Below are 22,756 nucleotides of genomic sequence, written 5' to 3'. Positions count from 1 at the left end.
AGGAAAGGGGGCCACAAGGGAGTTATTTTCCAGAAGAATCGGCTATTCTTCACGCGATTTTTGTTTCGCAGGAAAGATTAATGGTAGGAAATGTAATTTCAGGGTTGACACGGGCTCTGATATTACTATTTTGAGTTCTAGGTTTTTCGGAAAGGGGAATTCAGGTTTACAATCGCTTACAAAGGGGCTAAGATTTCGATATCCTACAGGGGAAGATGTTTCTATTAGAGGAGAAGCTAAAGTTTCTATGGAGGTAGGGAAGTTTGCTCTTGAAATGAGCATGTTTGTAGTGGAGATTTCGGATGATTGCCTTCTCGGGGCGGATTTTCTGAGGAAGGTTGGTTTTTCCAAAATTTTTGATGAAGCTTTTGGGTCTTGTCGGAATTCTTTGGGGGTGGCCAGAATCAAACAGACTTTCGGGGTGAATTGTTCTTTTCCTCAGAAGCTTTTTGAAGAAAGCTTGAAAGAATTAAATGATGAGCAGAAGAATGTAGCTTCTTTATTCTTTAGAGAATTCCAGGGGACATTTTCGGAGGAAATTGTTGCAGGGAATTGCGAATTAGTGAAACATAAGATTGATCTAGCGGACGCTCTTCCGATTAGACAGGTTCCTCGTTGGATTTCTTTTCGAATGAGGGATGAGGTTGATGGAATTATCGAAGACATGAAGAACCGTGGGGTAATTGAGGAGTCGCAAAGTCCTTGGGTTTCTCCAGCAGTTTTAGTCAAAAAGAAGGATGGGACAATTAGATTCTGCGTCGATTATAGGAAAGTTAATGCGGTTACGGTAAAAGATTCTTTTCCTCTTCCGAGGATAGATGATATTCTAGATCGTTTGGCTGGGAATTCCTGGTTTGCTACTCTTGATCTTAAGAGTGGGTATTGGCAAATCAGGATGGATCCAAAAGACAAGGAGAAAACGGCTTTTTCCATAGGAAAAGGACTTTGGCAATTCACTGTCATGCCTTTTGGTCTCACAAATGCTCCGGCAACTTTTGAACGGTTTATGGAAAGGGTTTTGGAAGGGCTTCTTTCTAAGAGTTGTTTTGTATATTTAGATGATGTGATAGTTTTTGGAAGAAGTTTCGAAGGACTTATGGAGAATCTTAATGAAGTGTTTCTTCGCTTAAGAAAATTTAATTTAAAAATCAATCCAGGGAAGTGTGTTCTTTTCAGTAGGAAAGTTAAGTACTTAGGTCATGTGGTTTCTTCAGAAAGGGTAGCTACTGATCAGAAGAAAGTAGCAGCAGTGATAGATTGGCCAGTTCCTCATACGAAGAAGCAACTGAAAAGCTTCTTAGGTTTTTGCTCGTATTATCGGAGATTCGTGAAAATTTTTTCTTCAATAGCAAAGCCACTTCATTATTTGACGGGAAATTTGGTGAAATTTTCTTGGACGAATGATTGTCAAGAGGCTTTTGAATCCTTGAAGCGGGCCTTAACTTCTCCTCCAGTGTTAGCGTTCCCGAAGGACGAAGGTCAGTTAATTTTAGATACTGACGCTTCTGGAATAGGAATCGGGGCTGTTCTTTCACATAAGCAAGGGGATGAGGAGCAAGTTATAGCGTATTTCAGTCGGGTTTTATCAAAGTCTGAAAGGAATTATTGTGTTACTCGACGCGAGCTTTTAGCCATTGTTGATGCAGTCAAATCTTTTCGTCATTTTCTTTTAGGAGGGAAATTTTTAATTCGCACGGATCATATTTCTTTAAGGTGGCTCTTGTCTTTTAAGGAACTCGAGGGTCAGTTAGCTCGCTGGGTAGAAAGATTACAACAATTTCAGTTCGAAATTGCTTACAGGAAGGGGACTTCTCATGGGAATGCCGATGGTTTATCGAGACGGCTTTGTGAAGCGGAAAACTGTCGGTATTGTTTTAGGGTTGAGCAAAAAAGTCTTCCCGAGGGAGGGGAGACTGTGGCTCGAATAGTCTTCCAAGAAGAAGAGTTAGATCTTTGGAAGATGGATCAGCGGGAGGATCCGAGTCTTAATGTTTTAATACAGGCGAAAGAGTCTGGGGAACGTCTTTTCTGTTCGGGATTTTCTTCTTCAGATACAACGGGAAGAGTTCTTAATTCATATTGGGATTCCCTCGTTTTAGAGAACGGAGTTCTTTATAAGAAATGGATAGCTCCAAATTTAAGGAAGGTGCTGTTTCAGTTAGTGGTTCCTCGTAAACGAATTAAGGGGGTTCTGGCTGATGCCCATGATTCTCCTTCGGTTGGGCACTTTGGAATCAATAAAACTTTAGATAGAATTCGGAAGCGTTTTTATTGGGTTTCTTGCAAACAAGATGTAGAAGATTGGTGTCGTTCGTGTTCGGTTTGTTGTTCAAAGAAGGGACCTTCCGGCACAGGAAAATCTCCTTTGCAAATTTACAATGTCGGATCTCCGTTTCAGAGATTACAGATGGATGTTCTTGGTCCTTTTCCTATATCTTCTTCTGGGAATAGGTTTCTTTTGGTGATTGTAGATTGTTTTTCTAAATGGGTGGAAGCATTTCCGGTGAGGAATATTAGGGCAAGAACGGTAGCTGAAGTTTTTGTTAGGGAAATTATTTCGAGATTTAGAGTTCCTGAGGAAATACATACAGATCAGGGACGAAACTTTGAGTCCGGTCTTTTGAAAGAGTTGTTGAATCTTTTGGGGGTTAGGAAAACTAGAACTACTGCTTTACATCCACAATCGGATGGGCAGGTGGAGCGACAGCATCGTACAGTTTTGGAATATCTTTCAAAATTTGTTTCAGAAAATCAAAAAGATTGGGATCGTTGGATTTCAATGTTTTTGTTAGCTTATAGGTCTTCGAAGCATGAGGTTACTGAGGTTTCTCCGGCGGAGCTTTGTTTTGGCAGGGATTTAAGGTTACCGTTAGATTTGACGCGGGGAATGCCTCCTCAATCTTCTCAGTCTTCAGCTTCTCAAGGAGAGTTTGTTAGGGGTTTAAGACAGAGGCTTGATAAAATCCATTCTCAAGTCAGGAGGAAGATGGCGGTTAAGTCCTCTCGTGTTAAGGCGTTTTATGATAAGAATGTTAGGGATATTTTATTCCAAGAGGGACAGAAGGTTTGGTTTTTCAATCCTTGTAGAGTTAGAGGTAAGGCTCCTAAATTACAAAGTAATTGGGAAGGACCTTACTTGATTTTGAAGAAGTTAGGGGAGGTGGTATTCTGTATTCAGAAGTCGCCTAAGCATAGGAAGAAAGTCGTTCATGCGGATAGGTTGGCTCCGTATTTTGAAAGGAAAAATTAAATGGATTTTGGGGGCCGTGTTTGTTTCTTTTTGGGGGGGAAAATTGATTTTTCTTTAGATACTGCTTTTCTTCTTTTTCTCTTTTGAGGAGGAGTTTAACTAGACGGGGAGGAAGGAGAGTTTTCTTCAGGAGGAACGTGTTCCGCCCCATTTCGAGATGAGGGAAGATTTTTCGTTAAGAAGACTGTTCTTCCCATGGTTTTTGATCTGTGGTTTTTTATGGGACGAAGGGCTAATGCCGGAACAGAAACTTGGGGAGACCTTGAGTCGGAGGGTCCACAGAAAGTTATGCCCCCCCTTGTTTGAAGATTTTAATTTCGAGAAGAGGAGCAGCGGAATCAAGCTGAAAGCCAAGGACGGAAGCATCTTCGCGCTGAGGAAGATTCTTCGCGTCGTTTCGTGGTGTTCAAGAACTTTGACAGGAGTCCAAGATAGAACAGGAAGCCACGAAGGCCCCCCCCTGATTGTCGGGGCAACAATCTGGAGGAGGGGGGGGGAGCAGTGTTACGCCCGGTATACAGAGCAGCGTGAAGCTGCCGGCTCGCTCCGAGGTTTCGGTTCCCCGTTGCCAGGGGAACGAAGATGTTTGATTTTGGTTAAAATGACAGTTCTGCCCGTTACTTAATTCGGTGCGGATGTATTTGGTTAAGTTCGATTAAACTCTTATCTTTCCTTTTTCTAAACCCGTCTTCTTTTCTTTCGCGGAGCTCGAGCGCCGCGAGTGTGAGTGAGTGAGAGAAAGAGACGCGAACGCGGAGACGTTTGCCGACCCGTTCCCGGCGTAACAATATAATGCACGAGCTCCGAAGTTCGTGCAAGTCAGTTCGGGAGTTCGAGGTAGCGACTCGTAAACTCTATCACCGAAACATCAAGGAGAAATAAATCCATCAATATATTTTATACAACTAAGAGTATATTTATTTACAACACCCGTACACCGAATACACTGGAAAGTGTAATATTCGGAGGAGCCCGTGCACCGCTCCGGTGCAACAAATTGGTGGCAACGGTGGGATCCGCCCCCCGAAGAAAAAGCGACGAAATTTTTTTCTTTTCGCCCTTACACCGCCCGGTGTTGCTGGTAGTACACGGCTGAAACAGAAAAAATAAAACAAGGTGAGGACAACGTCAACGAAAAAGACAGCCAAGCAGCTCACGTTACGGTACCCGCCAAATACGCAAGCATAAGCAAAAGGAAAGAACCAGCAGAAGACAGCATGCGTTCCATACTAAAACTGTAAGTTAACGAAAAAATCTTTCTTACAACAAATCAAACGACTGACTTCCTGTCTTGGCAGACGCTATAAACAAATACGACCGCGAAATTCGCAGAGACGAAAAACCGAAAAAGTAAAATGTCGCGAAAGCACGCTGCGAAACCTACTGCCACATGGCATACTGACGTTTTTAATGATTCGAGTGACGAATTTGACGACGATCCGACAGCAACGTACGAAAACGTTGAGAGACCCTACAGACAAACGCGCACCTCCGCACAAACGATTATCCGCACAGCCAACGGAAAAAATTTCATGCTGACGATCACTGACGAAGGACATGAAACTGAAAATCCCGGACCTTCGGAAAGTGAAAATCCGCCTAAAGAAAGTACAGAGGAGGAAGAACGATCCGAGCACGCTCATTCCTCTTCTATCACAAACTCGAAACCCGAGATTTCACAAAACGACACCACTCTCATGCTACTAGAAGCAATGCAAGAAATAAACAAAAGGATGGATCGAATGGAAGCCGGGCTTAACGCGGTAAAACCCGAGTTACAACTCACGTGAATGATAGATCAAATACCAGAAGAAGAAGACGACGAGGACGCGAGACTTACACTCGATCAGTCGGACGAATTTATATCATTAAAAGAGGCAGTTAAGATAATCCCGACTTTTTACGGAGACACAAGAGAGGTCCGGGATTTCACACGATCCTGCGAATTCGCCGCACGTAGAATTAAACCAACGCAAGTAAAGTTATTATTAGCCGAGGTATTATATACAAAATTAAGAGGACGCGCCCTAATGCGATTTGAAACAAAGAAAATAACTAATTTCCGGCAATTTATAAAGGCCGTAGAAGAAGCCTATTTACAAAAGGAAGGAGTCATACACCTACAAACCGATTTCCTTAAATTAAAACAACGAGCAGGCGAAAGCGCTCAAGCATTCGGAGCAAGAGCAGACCGACTAACGACGGATCTATACGACGCATTGAGTGACGATGCCACATACTCGCACGAACAAAAATTAGGTATTTGGAACTCTCTACAAAAACAAGTACTGGTCGTATATCAAAACGGATTGCACAAGCATCTCCAAATGATAATACGTTCCCGCAATTACACGACCCTCCCGGAAGCAGTCGCAGGGGCCACAATTGAAGAACGGCAACAGGGAACCCCCGCGCGGGTTTACACGGAAAACGGAAAAACATACCCGCCAGTAATTGCACGGAGCAGCATAAATTGCCAAAAATGCGGAAAACAAAGACATACGGGAAACGACTGTAAAAATAGCCGTCACGCTAAACGATTCTCGTTACTGCGAGCCGACGCAAACGAAAAGGTAAATGCAACCTCGAAGTATTGCACACATTGCAATATCAACGGGCATATACGCGAAGAGTGCTGGAAGATCCACGGGCGACCAACAACCTCGCGTAACCCGACCCGCGCCACGCGCGACGCATCAAATAACCGTAGAAAACGCGAGGTGAATACCACGACACGAGCGTATGCACAAGACGCCGATAGCAGCGACGAAGAAAGACACTCGCCAACGTAGGCCACGCAAACGGTAAGAAGGCATCAAATATCACAAATGATGACACAGGAAAAGGCACGCGGGCTAAAATTAATCACCCTGCCAGTAAAAGAAGCGAAGCAAGGGAAAATAACTTTCCTGTTAAACTCAGGTGCAACTATAACTATAATAAAAGTGGGAAAATTGAAGGGAAGCACTCCCCTAAATGACCACAAATTAACATTAACAGGCGTAACCGGACATAAGGCAATCACGCTAGGACGAATCAAAGCCACAATTAACCTAGGCCGCACAGAAATAATACATAAAGCACACATAGTAAAAGATAATTTCCCCGTAGACTATGAGGGAATACTAGAGATGGACTTCCTGGAAAAACAAGGAGCAGTATGTGATTTAAAAAGAAGCACCCTTACAATGGGTAACACCGTATTTAAATTAATGACGTACGAACAGATCCTTCTACCACCTCGCAGCGAGACAATCTGCCGAGCCATCACCAATACCGACCACATCGGGATCATTCAGGCGAGAGTATGCAAACCCGGAGTATTCATGGGAAGCTGCCTGGTTGAACCCATAAATAATATCTGTCCGGTAAGTATACTAAATACTTCGGACAACGAAATTGTCTTTAGCACGCCAAACGTCGATATAAAAAGAATTAAAACCGCTGACGCAGAAGAAGTACTCGCGTTACACGGAACGCGTGACTCGAAGCCCGTACAGTCACGACAAAAAAGATTAAGAGACACTTTACGCACCGAACATTTAAACGAGGAAGAAAAAAAGTCTCTATTAGAAATGTGTGACAACTTTTGTGACACATTCTACTTAGACGGAGATACCTTAACATGTACGAAAGCGGTAGCATATGAAATCTCGATGGACGAAAAAGCAAAACCAATAAATAGTAGACCATACAGACTGCCTGAACGACATAAAACGGAGGTAAACAATCAAATACAAAAAATGTTACAAGAAAAAATAATACGGGAAAGTACCAGCCAATGGAATGCACCCATTCTGGTAGTACCGAAAAAAGCTGACGAAAATGGAAATCCCAGAGTTTGAATTGTGGTGGACTTTCGGAAATTAAATGAGATCACAATTGGAGACTCATTTCCGATTCCTAACATCACAGACATACTAGATCAACTAGGACAAGCAAAGTACTTTTCCACATTAGATTTAGCATCGGGATATCATCAGATTCCGATGCACGATAAAGACCGGAATAAAACCGCCTTCTCAACGACTCTGGGACATTACGAATTCAACCGTATGCCGTTCGGACTAAAAAATGCACCAGCCACATTTCAACGGCTGATGAATGCAGTCTTATCCGGTTTACAAGGCATCAAGTGTCTGGTATACCTTAATGATATAGTAATATACGGCTCTACTCTCCACGAGCATAATGAACGACTAAAAGAAGTTTTTAGAAGGCTAAGAGAACACAATCTAAAATTACAACGGGGGAAATGCGAATTTCTACGGAAAGAAGTCCTGTACTTGGGACATATAATAGCAGAAGACGGAATACGGCCAGACCTATCTAAAATATCCGTCGTAAGAAATTATCCGACTCCGAAAAGAATCAAGGATATTCAATCTTTTATCGGATTGTCCGGATACTATAGAAAATTCATCGCTAACTTCTCAAAAATAGCAAAACCATTAACAAATCTAACTAGAAAAGGCCAAGAATTTAAGTGGGAAATAGAGCAGCAGCAAGCATTTGAAATGCTCAAGGAAAAATTAACCACCGCACCGGTATTAAATTACCCAGATTTTGCGAAAAAATTTTTAATCACAACGGACGCCTCCGACCAAGCAATCGGAGCCATACTTTCGCAAGGTGAAATCGGAGAAGACAAGCCGATCTCTTATGCAAGCCGCATATTGAATAAAGCAGAGAAAAATTACACAACAACCGAAAAAGAATTACTAGCCATAGTCTGGGCCGTGAAACATTTTAGGCCATACATCTATGGAACAAAATTCACCATCATTACGGATCATAAACCACTAATCTGGCTTTTTAATGTAAATAATCCAAAGTCGCGATTAATCCGATGGCGATTAAAATTAGAAGAATATACATACGAGATTCTACACAAGGCAGGAAAGAAAAATACGAACGCAGACGCGCTCAGTAGAAACCCGCCGATCGAACAAACTGTCAGCATAAATACGACCGCTGAAACGCGAAACTATACGACAGAAGAAAAAGAAAAAATTTTAAAAGAATATCACGACTCTCCACTGGGAGGACACCAGGGAGTATCAAGAACAATAAATCGACTACGATTAAAACACAACTGGCATGGATTGACAAAAGACGTCGAAAGATACATTAAAAAATGCGAAACATGCCAGAAAAATAAATTAAGTAGGCAAACAAAAATGCCACTAACGATCACGGATACGCCTAAACGACCTTTTGAAAAATGCGCCCTGGATATTGTAGAGCCACTTCCCGTGTCAAATAAAGGGAACAAATATATATTAACGTTCCAAGACGCCTTGACGAAATTTAGTAAGGCGATTCCAATTACAAACCAAGAAGCGCTGACAGTGGCAAAAGCATTTATAACGAAAATCGTATTCGAGCATGGAATACCGGAGAAACTACTCACGGATCAAGAAACGAATTTTACAAGCGAAATGTTTAAACAAACCTGCAAGCTACTAAAAATTGAAAAAATACAAACAACTGCCTACCACCCTGAAACAAATGGCGCATTGGAAAGATCGCACAGAACACTCGCCGAGTATCTAAGACATTATCTAAACGAGGAACAAACAGATTGGGACGAATGGTTACCGTATGCTATGTTCACGTATAATACCACGCCACACACAGCCACGGGTTTCACACCATTCGAGCTCATCTATGGACACCAAGCTTTGCTGCCTACAGCAGTGTCAGACACACCAAAGCAAACGTATTCGTACGGAGATTACGTACAAGAACTCCGAGAACGACTACGAGCATCAAATTTCTTAGCGCGAGAACACGCTAAGAAGGAAAAATTAAAAGCAAAAATAAACTTCGACACACGAACAAACCCTAAATCATTCAAAGTCGGAGATTCCGTACTATTACACGACGAAGCAGTACGGCGAGGGCGATCAAAGAAACTCGACGCGCAATGGGTTGGACCATACGTAATAATAGAAAAACACGGCGAAATAAATTATACGATAAAAAAGGGAAGGAAAACCGTTCGCGTTCACGCTAACCGGTTAAAACTATTTATCGAACATTAAAAGAAAAAAGAAAATGGTGAGTCGGTAAAACAGAGAGAGAGAGAAAAAGCAAAAGAAGAATCATGCCACAGAGCAAACAGAAAATTGATACCCAGGAGCATTGGATGAGGGGACTGAACGACGGATCAACAGCACGAAGGAACAGAGTTCAAAGCCCAAAAGCGGCAAATAAAAAATAACTCACCAGACTGCAGGACATCAACGGTGCGAGAGCCATCCTCGGCGAGCCGCACACACAAGTCCCGGTCCTCCACCCGGGTGATGACTTCCCGCAGACCATAAAGAGACGACGGCGATGACCCTGGGTCCGGGGCCGCGGACACCCCCGATAAGCCACCAAAGAATACGGTGGCGGCGGCGATTCGGAGGGCGGCGACCGATAAGGAGGATCCAGGGCCGGAGGATCAGTATCCGGCGTCCTCGGCTCCACCGGTGATGACATCCGCGAAGATGCCTCCGATGGCAGAGGGCTTGATGGATCCTCCGGAGGGAAAGGGGGGAGATAAGAAAACTCAGGTACCTCCTCCACCACAATCCCCCCGGTAGTAAGCTCCCTGCAGACCATCGGAGGAAATCCACCGATGAGCGGCATGTACAACGGGGGCGGCAGCCTCACGGGTGCCCCCCCGGTCGAAGTCGACGGGCCTGCCGAGTGCTCCGGCACCGTTGTCGCCGTTGAACTAGGCGACAAGGCAACCACGAAGCACTTCTCGCAGTACCGAGAAGCATAGGTGCTCCGGCACCGCGGGCAAAAATGCAAGCAAGCCCGCGACATAGTATGCCCCAAACACAGGGGGGGCAAATCGGGGCTCGTCGCACCGGTAACATCCAGAAGACACGTTCTCACTCACTGGAAACAAGAGGAAAGTTATAAAAACCGACCACCACACATCACATATATGTATATATATAAAAAAAAAAAAAAAAACAATAAATAAAAAATTTTTACTTTTTTTGAAAAAATACAAACGCGGATACTTGCACAGTAGACTGCTCGAGACAGACTAAAGAGTCTCTGAAATTATAAGGCAGCAGTAAAGGAAAGAAGAACTTGAGCCGTGCAAAAAATAAAAAGTTTAGATAAGTGAAATTTTAATCGTAATATGCACTCACCTAATCAAAAAAGACGTTCCCACTGTAGACGTTAAACACCACGACACTGACAGACACTTCCACTTAAAAATATAAAATTAAAACTAACACATAGTAAAAAAGGCTACTCATTTTTCAGACTTGCGTTCACGATAACGCAAGCCAGGAATTCAGGAGAGAACACGGATACACACACACTACCGTATTCTCTCGCCCGGTTTACACACACCTTCGGATTATATTATGAGAGCCAGGGATTTCTGCAAATAGCAACGTCTACATGGAAGTTCGTAATTATGACAGATGTCTCAACTATCGAAGAGCGATACAAGAAAATACAAAATTACACGGAAAAAGCAGAAAAACTCTGCAATTACTTCCATGAGGCACATGAAGAAAACATAGGTGGCAAGTGCAACGAGCTACTATACACAACGCTCACCGAATACGACAAATTAACAATTGCAATAAACCGGCTGCAAGTTATATATGGGTCCGCAACACAAAAAAGAGGTCTAATTGATTTCGTCGGGAAAGCGGGAAAAGCATTATTTGGCCTGATGGACGTAGACGACGAGAAACAAATCGCGGAACAACTAGAAATACTACACTCGCAACAACAAACTTTGCAACATATCGCAAAAAATCAGATAAAAATTCTGAACACAACGATAGGTCACATCCGAGAAACAGAAAGTAAGATGGACCAACATATTAAAAATCTAGCTAACGCGACAGCGGCAGTGAGCTGGAAAATCGACCAGATAACACGCCGACTGTACGCATTAGATTTCGTGTCTATCGTAAGAATATTGATCACAGACACATTAAATGATGTGCACGACATCACGGATTTCTTGACACATTCAAAATCCGACATGCTAAATCTGCGGTTATTCCCGTTAGAAAAAATACTAGCGGAGCTAAAGGAAGCCGCAGAAAAATTAAGAAGGGGGAATCACTTCCCATTTCGTATCAACGAACAAAGTTGGTACAATATCCACAAATACGCAGAGATCAGCGCGTATTACAAAGGAAATGCAATAATAACAATTATAAAACTCCCGATAGTGGGATATGAAAATTTTGAAGTAATGCGAGTCACAGCAATTCCCGTGTATAGTGGTGAAAACATATTCAACGTCATAAACAACGACAATGAAATAATCGCTTTCGACAAAGAAAATAATAACTACCTAAAATTAACCGCGACCGAGTTAGAAAAATGCAAACGCAGCGACAAACAGTACGTGTGCACTCAGAGCCATCCAATATATCACGCAAAGGCAAATGCCCCGTGCGAAATACAAGCACTCACGAGACCGGATCGACAACCGACGCAGTGCAAAACCCGACACCTCCTATCAAGAGCGACCATATGGATCTCCGTACACGAAGCCCAATCATGGATATTCTCAACTACGGAAGAACAGGAGATCCAAATATTTTGTTTAAACCACCCCAGGAATATTATTAACATTAAAAACACCGGTAAACTTACTATTTTCGGCGAATGTCAGGTAATAACAGCTGACATATCAATACGAACCAAAAGCGTGCATGAATCACACATAATAACACGCTTACTTGCATACAACCTGACACTCGACCGAAAAAACATTATATTAAGAAATCTCAAATTAAAGCAGAATGAGTTACAAGGCGAAACAATTATATCTAACCCGCGAGAACTACAACAATTAACGAATAGCCTCGACGAGTTAGACGACAAAGTAGACAAGGTAAACGAAATACCTATGCATAAAATACTTGTATACTCTACCAGCGGCGGTACATTCCTCATAACAATAACCATCATTATAATTATAACCATCGCAATAGTTAAAAAATATAATAGAAATAAAACTCCTGCCCTTCCGCCACGAACGCTAAAACCAAAGGCAAAAAACTCCGCTGCGACGGAGATCGAAGAAGCATAAAAATGTATAATATAATAATTAAGAATTGTAAAAAGAAAAAGATTGAGATACTCACTCTTTTTCTTTTCCCCTAGGGGGGAAGGATGTTGTAACCCGACAGCGCACGCTGGTCATTGACCACCACGCGCGACACATTTTTACACACAACTCAGCAGATTACCAAACTGTTGGAATCTGCTGAGCTCAAGAATCCGTCTTGTCAGCCTTTCGACATCACGCGCTATCAGCAGAAGGCAGTAGGGCACGCGGCCACTTCCTTCTGCTATTTCACTGACAAAACCAAAAATAATAATATATAATGCACGAGCTCCGAAGCTCGTGCAAGTCAGTTCGGGAGTTCGAGGTAGCGACTCGTAACTCTATCACCGAAACATCAAGGAGAAATAAATCTATCAATATACTTTATACAACTAAGAGTATATTTATTTACAACACCCGTACACCGAATACACTGGAAAGTGTAATATTCAGAGGACGGACCCCGTGCACCGCTCCGGTGCAACATTCTCCTTCTCTTTCCAATTCCTCCGTCCATCCCATCACCATTCCCCCCATTGCCCTCTCTTTCTTATTTTTCTTTTCTGCCCCCTTATTTAACCATTTGTAGCCTTTTGGCAGTCTGCTTCTTAACCCCTTCCATTTTTTTTCTTCCAACCAAGTTTCACACATATAAATCACGTCCTACTTCTCCATGTTCTTCCAGAAATCTTCATCCTTGTTTTCTATTCCTGCCACGTTCCAAAAAACTATTCTCACGTTTCTATCTTTTGTCTCCGCCTTTTTCCTTCCACTCTCCTTTTTCTCCTTTTCTTTTTCTTTTTTCTCTTTATCTTTCACTTTTCCATTTTTTTCCTTATCCTTTTCTTTTCCTCCTTCCTCATCTTTCATCCTCTTTTTTTTCAACTCTGTTCATTCGCTTATGAATTTCAGCGCGTTCAAATTATATTATAATTCTCTCGCCTAGTATACGCTCCAACGTCGCGATATTTCGACTCTACCGTCGCGTATTTGTTGATTTTGTCGGTCTCCTTGAATCGCCGATGGTTCAAAGCGTTTCGTTTTCGGTAGAAGTCAGTCTAATCCAGTTCACACTGAATATTTCGCTGACTTCGCCTTGTTTTCGTCGCCGGGTTCCGACAATCCTAGGCTCCGTACCGCGAAAGACGACCAGTTTTCGCTCGAACTCCGCACCTGTGCGTCTCGCCTACGTTTATCGGCTCGCTCTCGCGCGACGACATTCGATTAGTCTCTTTTTTTTTCTTGCGCTCTTAAACGCAAATCGTCGACCTCACTTTCCTTGAATTAATTATTTCGGCGCCAATCCTATTATTAATTGTCGCTACCGCTGGAGTGCAAGGATTCGCGTTCGCGGCGATCACCGGCTCGCGCTCTCAAGATCTCCGTCGTCCGCGGCAAGATCTCCGACGATCGGGTAGATCATTCATCTGCTCCCAAGATTTTCGACGGATAAGCCGGGTCAGGAAGATTTCCGCTCGTTTACTGGTATCCTTGCCTTCAAAGGCGCAATTGTATTTTTTTTGTGTTTGTTTGATTGTAAATATATTGGTTTCAACTTTCTATCATTTAATTATTCTTGTTTTTCAATTGCTGCGACCGGATCACTCTCTCATTCCCTCTCAGTCGACTCACGCGTCGAGCTCATTGCTGAGCAATTCTATTCTTAAATTAACGTGATCACGCAAGATCACGTACAAACTCGTATCCTTCTATTCTTCCGCCCCTTTTTAAAAACTTGCATTTATTCTATCCGCTATCACCCTCTTCCTTTTATTTCCTTCTTTTTCAAACTCTTTCGCTCCATCCCATTTTCTCAATTCCTCCTTCAAATTGTCCCATAACCACATTTCCTTGTTTACCCATATCTTTTTGTATCCTATTTTCACCTGTTTTCCTTCTCTTTTTAGTCTATCCGCTTCTGTCTTAATATGCCATTCCACTGTCCTTTCATACTTTGTCAGATCGTCTCCTATCCATTCCGTTTATCCTTTAGTTTTCCCTTGCATCTTAGTATTTTCAATTTTTCTTTAAAGTTTTCCATCTTTACCCATACCATACCAAAACCTTCTTTATTCACTCCTCTTATCTTATTTACATCTTCTATCTTTGCTTTCACACCTATTGTTCCAAATATTTCTTCCACTTGTTTTTTCAACGCCTTTTTATCTTCTTTTTTATCTTTGTTCCTCTTATTATTAAATTATTTTTCCTCCATTCTTTCTTTTCTCTTTCTTTTCCCATTTCTAACATTCTCGTTCTTTCTTCCAAGCTTAAAACCTTTCCCTGTATTTCTGCTGACATTTCCATTTTACTTCCCTCGTATTTTTTTTCCCCTATTTTCTTTTCCATCCCATCTATTCTTTTCTCTAATTCTATCTTCTCTCTTTTCCATATTTTCTTTAGATCTTCTATTTCCTTCCTGATCTGCACCTTAATTTCCCTTACCTCCTCCATCTGCGCTTGGATCCTAGCGAATCCACTTCTCATCTCCTTTATTACCTCTTCGAAACCTTTCTTACTTATTCCTCCTTCACCACCCTCTTCTGTTGTTTTCATCGGCGATCTATATACCTTCACGCTTTTTCTGAATCCTTCCAATCCTTCTACTTCACCTTTCTCCTCTTGCCTTTCCTTCCTTTTTTCTCCTTGTTTCCATGCTTCCATTATTGGCAAGCTATTGGATCTTTCCCTTATTAACATTTCCACTTTTGCCGGCCTTCCCATTTTCTTCTTCATTTTTTCCTCTCCTTTTTCCTCTTTTCTTTCCTCATTTCCACTCTCCACAATTCCTTTTTCCTGATCGCTCATTTTCCAATTTATCTCTTTTCCCTTTGTCTTTAATGCCTCTAACTCTCTCCTTTGCCCCCTTGCCTTCCTCTTTTCCTTTGTCTTACCCACGGTTTTTTCCCGTCACCGCCAACCTAACCTCAAAATGAACTCCTCTTTTTACCTTCCCCGATTTTTCCCTTTATTCTTACCTTTGCTCTTTCCCTTCACTTGCCCTCCTTAAAAACCCTTCCCTCTTTCCCTCAAACCAACCCTTTACCTCTGAAAAACTATTTTACTCCCCCAAAACCTTTTTCTACATGCACTCGCTCAGACACACAACCGTTCGCTCTGCTATCGGAAACGAAAGTCACCAAAAATAATTGTAATAAACATATATAATATTTTTTTTTAGAATAATTTATATTTTTTGGATTAATTTAAATATTTCATAATAATTTATTTTAATAAAATATTAATTTTTGTAACATTTTAAATACATATATGCAAAAAAAAATTCTAAAATGCTGGTCTCGAACTCGAGACCTCCAATGTACTGACCGCACGCCTTATGTGTACGACCACACTTGCTATTGAAAGTTAAGTCTACTGATTTGGTAGTTAACTCACAAAAAATATTTTAAGATTTTTTTCTTGTTAACTAATGCGCATTGGCACGAGTTATTATATTGGGCATATCTGAGAGTGATGCCTAATAACATATTTAATTTTCACCCAAATTCCCGGAAACGTGGCTTGATAATCCCCTTGTTAGTGGACATCCTTGTTTGACACCTTCCCCGTCCAAAACACACTTTTCAGCTTCTCTTCTCTACTTATCCTGCATTTAATTTTTCTCACTATTTTTTTACATCTATCTACTAATCCTAAATTTTATATATAAGATTCTGTTGTTAGATATGGATTGGGAGAATGATAAATCCGCCAGTTGAACGTAGAATATGTATATGTATTTAATATGCAAAAAAAAATGTACTTTTGATAACGAGGCTCGAGACGAACTATCTTAGACAAAACAGTAGCGGTACATGCGCATTAAAAATGTACTAGTAATTCTCAGACGCATGTCCTGTCATCTTACGGATAGATATCGCGTTACTGCATGTGTAAACGGCTTGTAATATAACAACAGATTCTTAAATCTTTAAATACGCTGTAATCAATAAAATTATCCTTATCTAAGAATGAACTTAAGGTAAACTTAAAAAATATGAGATTGAATTATAAATATCGCCCAAAGAACAATTCTTAATCTTGGCGCAGTTTATTTACATCATTATATTTGTTGAGAACATTTCTTGTGTTTCTAAAAAATATTATTACTTTTATAAACAGATGATAGATTTGAATAATGTTTCAATAAAATTGTGGAAAAAATCAATACTTTTATATTTTATTATGATTTGTGCATACGTTTTGTAGTAATATAATTATTGTTCAAGAATTAGCATTCAAAATGAGCGGTCGATCATTGATGCCTGTATGACAGCATCGATCGGAGCAATCAATCAGCTTATTGATACTTTTAACTGGCGCTGTCGTATTTCTTCCGGATCATTATCTTTTCCGGTATCACTCTTGTTCTCACAGTGATAAGTCATACACATATGGTGCAAAGAAAAACAGTGAAGTTGTATCTTGCTAGTTATGGATAAATTAAGCTTATATAAAACATTCACACTCCCAAGGAACACTTTTTGGAGATTAATTAGACTTATCAGACACGCAAATTCAATTAATTTCTGTCATTTTATTTGTTCACTTATCCGCGTGACCGTGGTCGTACCACGTAGAATTACGGCTCACCTGTCCTTAACATCCAATCAAGCAGTTACATTAATATAATGTAACTACCCAGTGAACATTATGACGTCTTAAAGATGTCTTAAAGACGTCTTAAATTTTACAAGACATCTTTCAGAACTGTCTGTAAGACGTCTTAAAGACGTCTTAAAGACGTCTTACGACTCGTTTTCTGACGCCTTAAGGATGTCTCTCAGACGTCTTAAAGGACATTTTCAAGACACATTTAAGACGTCTTAAAGAAGTCTTAATTCCGTCTTTTAGGACATGTTTAAGACGTCTTTAAGACATGTGCAAGACGACTTTCAGACGTGTTTAAGACAACTTTACGCGTTCCCATAATTAATAATAATTATTAATTTAATTGCAATAAAAAATACAGAAATTAATATTGTTTTTATATTTGTTTAATTACTTAAAATACATATATAAAAATACAATTTTTAAAAATACAAGTATATTAACACATGTATTTTTTAATTAATGTATTTTTGTACATGTATTTTTAAGTAATGTATTTTATATATGTATTTTTTGAGTAATATATTTTAAAATACATTACTTGAAAAATACATGTATAAAAAAACATTAATTAAAAAATAAAAATATAAAAATACATTAATTAAAAAATATATGTATAAAAATATAATAATTGTAAAATACATATGTATAAAAATATATTTATATACATATGTATTTTACAATTATTATATTTTTATACATATAAAACAATTTATACATATATTTTTTACAATTATTATATTTTTATAAATATTTCGCTTCTTATAATATTTGTACGTAGTAAAAATAATTCGTTCCTATTAAAATAGAACATAAATTACTGACAAATATTTTGTGAATATGTAAGGAACCTTCAATTTTTTAAAAATATTTATTACAAAATTGTATTAATAATGAAAATAGTCATCTCGTGGAAGCAAAATTCAAATACAAAAAGATGCTCGAGGGAATTGTAATATACGTGATTAATATTTTTCCTTACCTCAGACATGATAGTTTGCACGAACGATCGTGATAACTTTTTGAGGTTATAAGACTTACAAATCGCGCGGATTTTTCAAATGTCTTAAAGTCGTCTTAATGTTGTCTTACAGACGTGTCGTTAAGACGTCTTGGAAAATACGTCTTTAAGACGTCTTTTCTAAGACGTCTTCACGACATGTCTAAAAATTGTCTTAAAGATGTCTTTCGGTTAAGTCTTAAAGACGTCTCAAAAATGACGTCTTTAAGACATCTTTAAGACATGCATGTTCACTGGGTAACTCATAAATACTTACACGAATTGAAATATTCTCATGCATTCTTCAAGTTAGTCACTTTTACATGCTTACGTGCCGTTACGCCACGCCAAATTATAATTAATTGTCAATTATTTCTGAGATTCGCAATATATTCGAGCCAGTAAGCTAGAACTATTAATGACCGATCGCTCAAAAATAAATTGTACTCAATTATCATACAATAACATTTACACAGAATTTGTTATTTGATATCACTACTTTTTCTGAGACAAACTTTTTTAAAAGACGATTAGAGTTTATTTATACGATGGATTTATTATTTTGATTTTTCTGTTTTTCTTGAAAACAGCTACTAAATAAATTATTAATAAATGTTTAATAATAAATAGATATTAAAATATGACACAAATGTTATAAAATAATTGTAAATAGTCTTACTTTTGCATCATTTGGCTCGGATATTACAATGAATGATTTGTTTCCTAACCGGAATTGAAAAGGTGATAAATAATTTTTTGTCAGCTTTATCACAGTCTCTAAGAAATCTAAAAATATTATTGCATATTAAATTGGTTCATAATAATATTAATATTTTTTATTACAAATTGACTAATTTTCTATATTAAATTATTTATAAGAAGAACATGTATATTTGGTTTTCTTTACTTTTTTATAAAAAAATAACTTTTTTATTAAATTAATAATCCAAGAACGTTCTAAATTTTAGAACTTTAATAATTTTAAATCTTATTAATTTTATTTTACGAATTTAATTAAAAAAATTTTTTGTTGACCTTTATAAATTTTACAGTTTAAAATGTTAGAATATAAGTATTAAAATTTATACTGTATAATGTAGTAATATAATAATATATGTCGTGTAAACTGAGTAGACTCACAAGGATCGTATACTCACTACGAGAAAGAATTTAAGACTATAAAATAAGGAAAAGAGAAACCTTTCTGTTTCGGATAAGGTTTTTTACTTAAAAAAATGTTATGAGTAATGTCAGATTCAATTCTCCTAAATAAATTTACCAAGTTAAATTTTTTATCTTTGCTCAATTTGTTTCTGAAAATTTTACCCAACCATGTATGTTTTAAAATAAAAAATATTTCTTACCATTACTATTCCAAAACACATAATAACTACCAATAAATGGTAAATTTATTGGCCCTGGTAAATTATTTTGACTTTCGGTAAAAAACACTTTTTGACAATAATTCCAAAATAAATAAATAAAAATAAGAGTTATTAAAAAAATCAGTACACCGAACATCTTAAGTAATATTCACTGTAATACTAGTGCAACTTTATAATTCAAATGTAACTATTAAAATGAGAGTAATATTAACTCATGGACGACTCAATCAATCACTGTCTGACGATATGATCTTGTATCGTACTAGGAGACCGCGCGAAATAAGGTCGGCATTATAATAGCTCAAGTTTACAGTGTTTAATTCATTAGAAGATACTGAATTTCGACGCAAGCGCGATTTGCAAACAATTAAAAATTAATAAAGCGAATATTCTTGTTAATTGTTAGCTAGCATTTTTCAATCAGGCACACTTTTAAAATAATACAAAGAAATATAGATTTATTTAAGTTTAATCGAGGGGTAAACCGCTGGCCAAACTCTGTATGCAGTCGCAATTTAAATCTTTCAAAATTTTTAAAAACGTAACGTGGGAAATATCAATAATTAAATTTCGCAATTACATTAAACTTAATTTTTAAATTAAAATCGAATGTAAAATACACGTTGACAATTTAATTTTTTAAGGTCTTCTGCTAGGTCGCGTTTAATTTATAAAGCTAGCGTTGTAATAATACAATTTATAATTTATTATTTGCATATTTAAAGTTACTATAAAAATATTGTTGGTCCCTTTTTTTTTAATTTTTTTTAATAGTTGAATTATGATTATTCCAATTATATTTTTCTCTGGGTGTATGGCCGAGAAAAGAACGGTTTCGCTCTGAATGAAAAACGAGTCTTATCTTGCAAACTCATTCCGCTTTTGTTATTAAATAATAAGTAATAGTTATCAGAATTATGCGACCGCAATCTATCCATATTCATGTTATTCAACACCTTGTTATGTGCCTTGTCGGTTCATTTAAATACCGAGTATGTAACACAAGATGAATCGTCATCGTTATCGATCGTTAGTTGTAATGATTTAATTAGCATGCTTTTCGTAGAAAGCCGATACTCATCCACGATCTCACCTATCGACGCAATCCGGCTTGTGTTTTTCAATCCAATTATATCGGGATTACAGCGCGATCAAAATTATCTGTTGCGAATTAATGCGCATGTCTGGCTTTTCGGAGAAGGCGACGCAATAGGGGCGGGGTGAGTTTTAATGAGCGATTAACCCGACGTTAGGCAACGAAATTAATTATCTGCCGATAAATGCCTTCCATGGAGGGTGTATTAACGATCGCGATAAACTCGCGTGGCAGAAAACACGCGACAGTACAGATTATTAAACAAACGGGTTTGCGACAATTAGATCAATCACTTTATAAAGCCTAATTTCAAATATAGATGTAGATAACGTAGAGATATATCGTATTCTCTAAAAGAAATCAATAAGCCAATCGAATTATTTTGGATTAATTAAATTGGCTTATTGATTTCTTTTAAAGAATACGATATATAATTATTATTATTCAATTATATTATTATTACGTAGCAAGGTAAATTTAATAAATTAATAAATTATGTTAGAAAAAACGCTTTGTCCGTTTAAACAATAATAATAGCGATTAATTTATAATTTTATCTATTCCCGACGGTAGCTAAATTCCTACGCTTTTATATATAAAAAAACCTTAAAAAAAAAAACCTAGAAAAAACCTTAAATTTCATGCCCTATTAAGATATGAAAGTAAATTAAATTTAAAACATTTGTAATAAAACTAATGTTGTAAACCTTAATGTACATTTTAATAAAATTAATTAAAGTATATAAATGTATTAAATATTAATACATATTTAATACGCAAATAATGAAAACAATTTTAAATTACAGTACATTAAATACATTTTAATGTACGTGTATATTAAATTTTAGTGTAATAATTATACAGGGTGTCTCAGCCCATGTGTAAAATCCTATACAGATAGATAGGTCTTAGGGAGATAAATAAAAAAAGTTCTTTAACGTTTTGAAAAATTCTCAATATTTATTAAAAAAAAATTAATTTGTCTAGCGCAAGAGGACAAGGAAGCTATAGGTGAGTGAGCGCGATAGGCGACGGCGCCATTCGCCTGTCGCGCTCACTCGCCCGCAGCTTCCTTGTCGCTCTTGCGCTAGACAAATTAATTTTTTTCTCAATAACGGTTGAGAATTTTACAAATGACACAATATATTAATATTGTATATATCAATGATATATATAATTGATATTTATTGTATATTATATATCAATATACAACATCATCAAATGAGAAATAGTAGGCGGAAAGCGTATATAAGAATGAAAGTGAAAAAGGCAGCAACGATAACATAGATCTACAAGGGTCATGTTAATGAAATATGTTACACCGCGAGGGTGCCGTGGGGTTCGTTCTCCGGAGGGAAGTCTTTTTGGAATAAAGTCGTCTTCTCGTTATATTGATTAATTTCTTTTATTTCCTGCTTTTTTTTACAGACTTACACTTGCACTAAATATTCGGTATTATATAGTCCACGCGAGATACTTGTTAGCGACTAACTGTCCGGGCCGCGGCTGCCCCTATATATTTCCTACTGTTGCTATGCCAAAATTCATAGCAATCAGCGGAATCGCGGGTGACAACCGCGACTGTCCTCGGACTTCGCGTCCCGGCCGGAAATGCCGGGTTACCTTAATCGGCGGTATTCTGCCGATCAAGCTAAATGGTCGCGCGCGTGCGACATTCCGGCGTTATTCCCGAGCCTCTGTTGCTAAGGGCTCAGGATATAACATCCCTCCCCCCTAGGGAGAAGAAAAAGGGTTGAGTGTTTTTAATTTTTTGTTCAAGCCTTTTTCTTTTACAAGTTCCCTTTCCCTCGGGGAGAAAAAGAAAGACGTTGAGTTTGTAATGCGTTTTTTTTTTTTTTTTTTTTTTTTGGTTAGTTATAGTTTATTTTTATTACAGTATTTTTTTCTTATTATAGTAATAGTTATAATAATGACCGTAAGTACGGTTAATGTTGTACTTAATCCTACGGAATATATTATTATTGTTTTTGTTCTGGACGCAACATTATTATTATCTAGTTCGGAACGCATTTTGTTTAAATCTAAGCTTAGTTGTAGTAGTTCATTTTTATTTCGTACAATCGGTTCCCTTTGTATATTTTTTAATTGTGACGTAATTTTAGCAATGTTGGTTCTATCTTTAATTGGTATCATAGTAATATTATACGTTGGTATACAAATATTGATGTCGCTTTCTCCTAGAAGGGTTTTCGATTGTATCGTGAGGTCGTTCGTACTTAATTGGCACGCGTCTCTTAGTATTATTTTACTTGATCTGATTATATTTATTTTTTTACTTGGCTTATGTTTACATCGT

The 22,756-nt window shown here is 38.1% G+C and overlaps 2 protein-coding genes across 2 annotated transcripts; one reads left to right on the top strand and one right to left on the bottom strand.

Annotated features, from left to right (window-relative positions):
• Positions 1 to 10,685: 10,685 nt before the first annotated feature.
• LOC139108213 (uncharacterized) lies at positions 10,686 to 12,329 on the top strand. Its single transcript, XM_070666304.1, has one exon. It carries the CDS (start codon positions 10,686 to 10,688, stop codon positions 12,327 to 12,329), a length of 1,644 nt encoding a protein of 547 aa, XP_070522405.1.
• A 1,987-nt stretch (positions 12,330 to 14,316) lies between these two features.
• LOC139108212 (uncharacterized protein PF3D7_1120000-like) lies at positions 14,317 to 15,155 on the bottom strand. The gene is made up of 2 exons (XM_070666303.1): positions 14,625 to 15,155; positions 14,317 to 14,535 (listed from the first exon to the last, which is right to left on the bottom strand). Exons 1-2 carry the CDS (start codon positions 15,153 to 15,155, stop codon positions 14,317 to 14,319), a joined length of 750 nt encoding a protein of 249 aa, XP_070522404.1.
• Between the last annotated feature and the right edge of the window lie 7,601 nt (positions 15,156 to 22,756).

This window comes from Cardiocondyla obscurior, linkage group LG14 (assembly GCF_019399895.1).
Source record: "Cardiocondyla obscurior isolate alpha-2009 linkage group LG14, Cobs3.1, whole genome shotgun sequence".
In the NCBI taxonomy this organism is placed as follows: domain Eukaryota; kingdom Metazoa; phylum Arthropoda; class Insecta; order Hymenoptera; family Formicidae; genus Cardiocondyla; species Cardiocondyla obscurior.
This window is presented reverse-complemented; position numbering and strand designations above follow the sequence as displayed.

Excerpts from the sequence above, each read along its gene's own strand:
- LOC139108213 (XM_070666304.1), top strand. The coding sequence starts at position 10,686 with ATGACAGATGTCTCAACTATCGAAGAGCGATACAAGAAAATACAAAAT.
- LOC139108212 (XM_070666303.1), bottom strand. The coding sequence starts at position 15,155 with ATGAGCGATCAGGAAAAAGGAATTGTGGAGAGTGGAAATGAGGAAAGA. Across the intron at positions 14,536-14,624 it reads CAGCAGAAATACAGGGAAAG|AGGAACAAAGATAAAAAAGA; the intron begins GTTTTAAGCTTG and ends TTTAATAATAAG.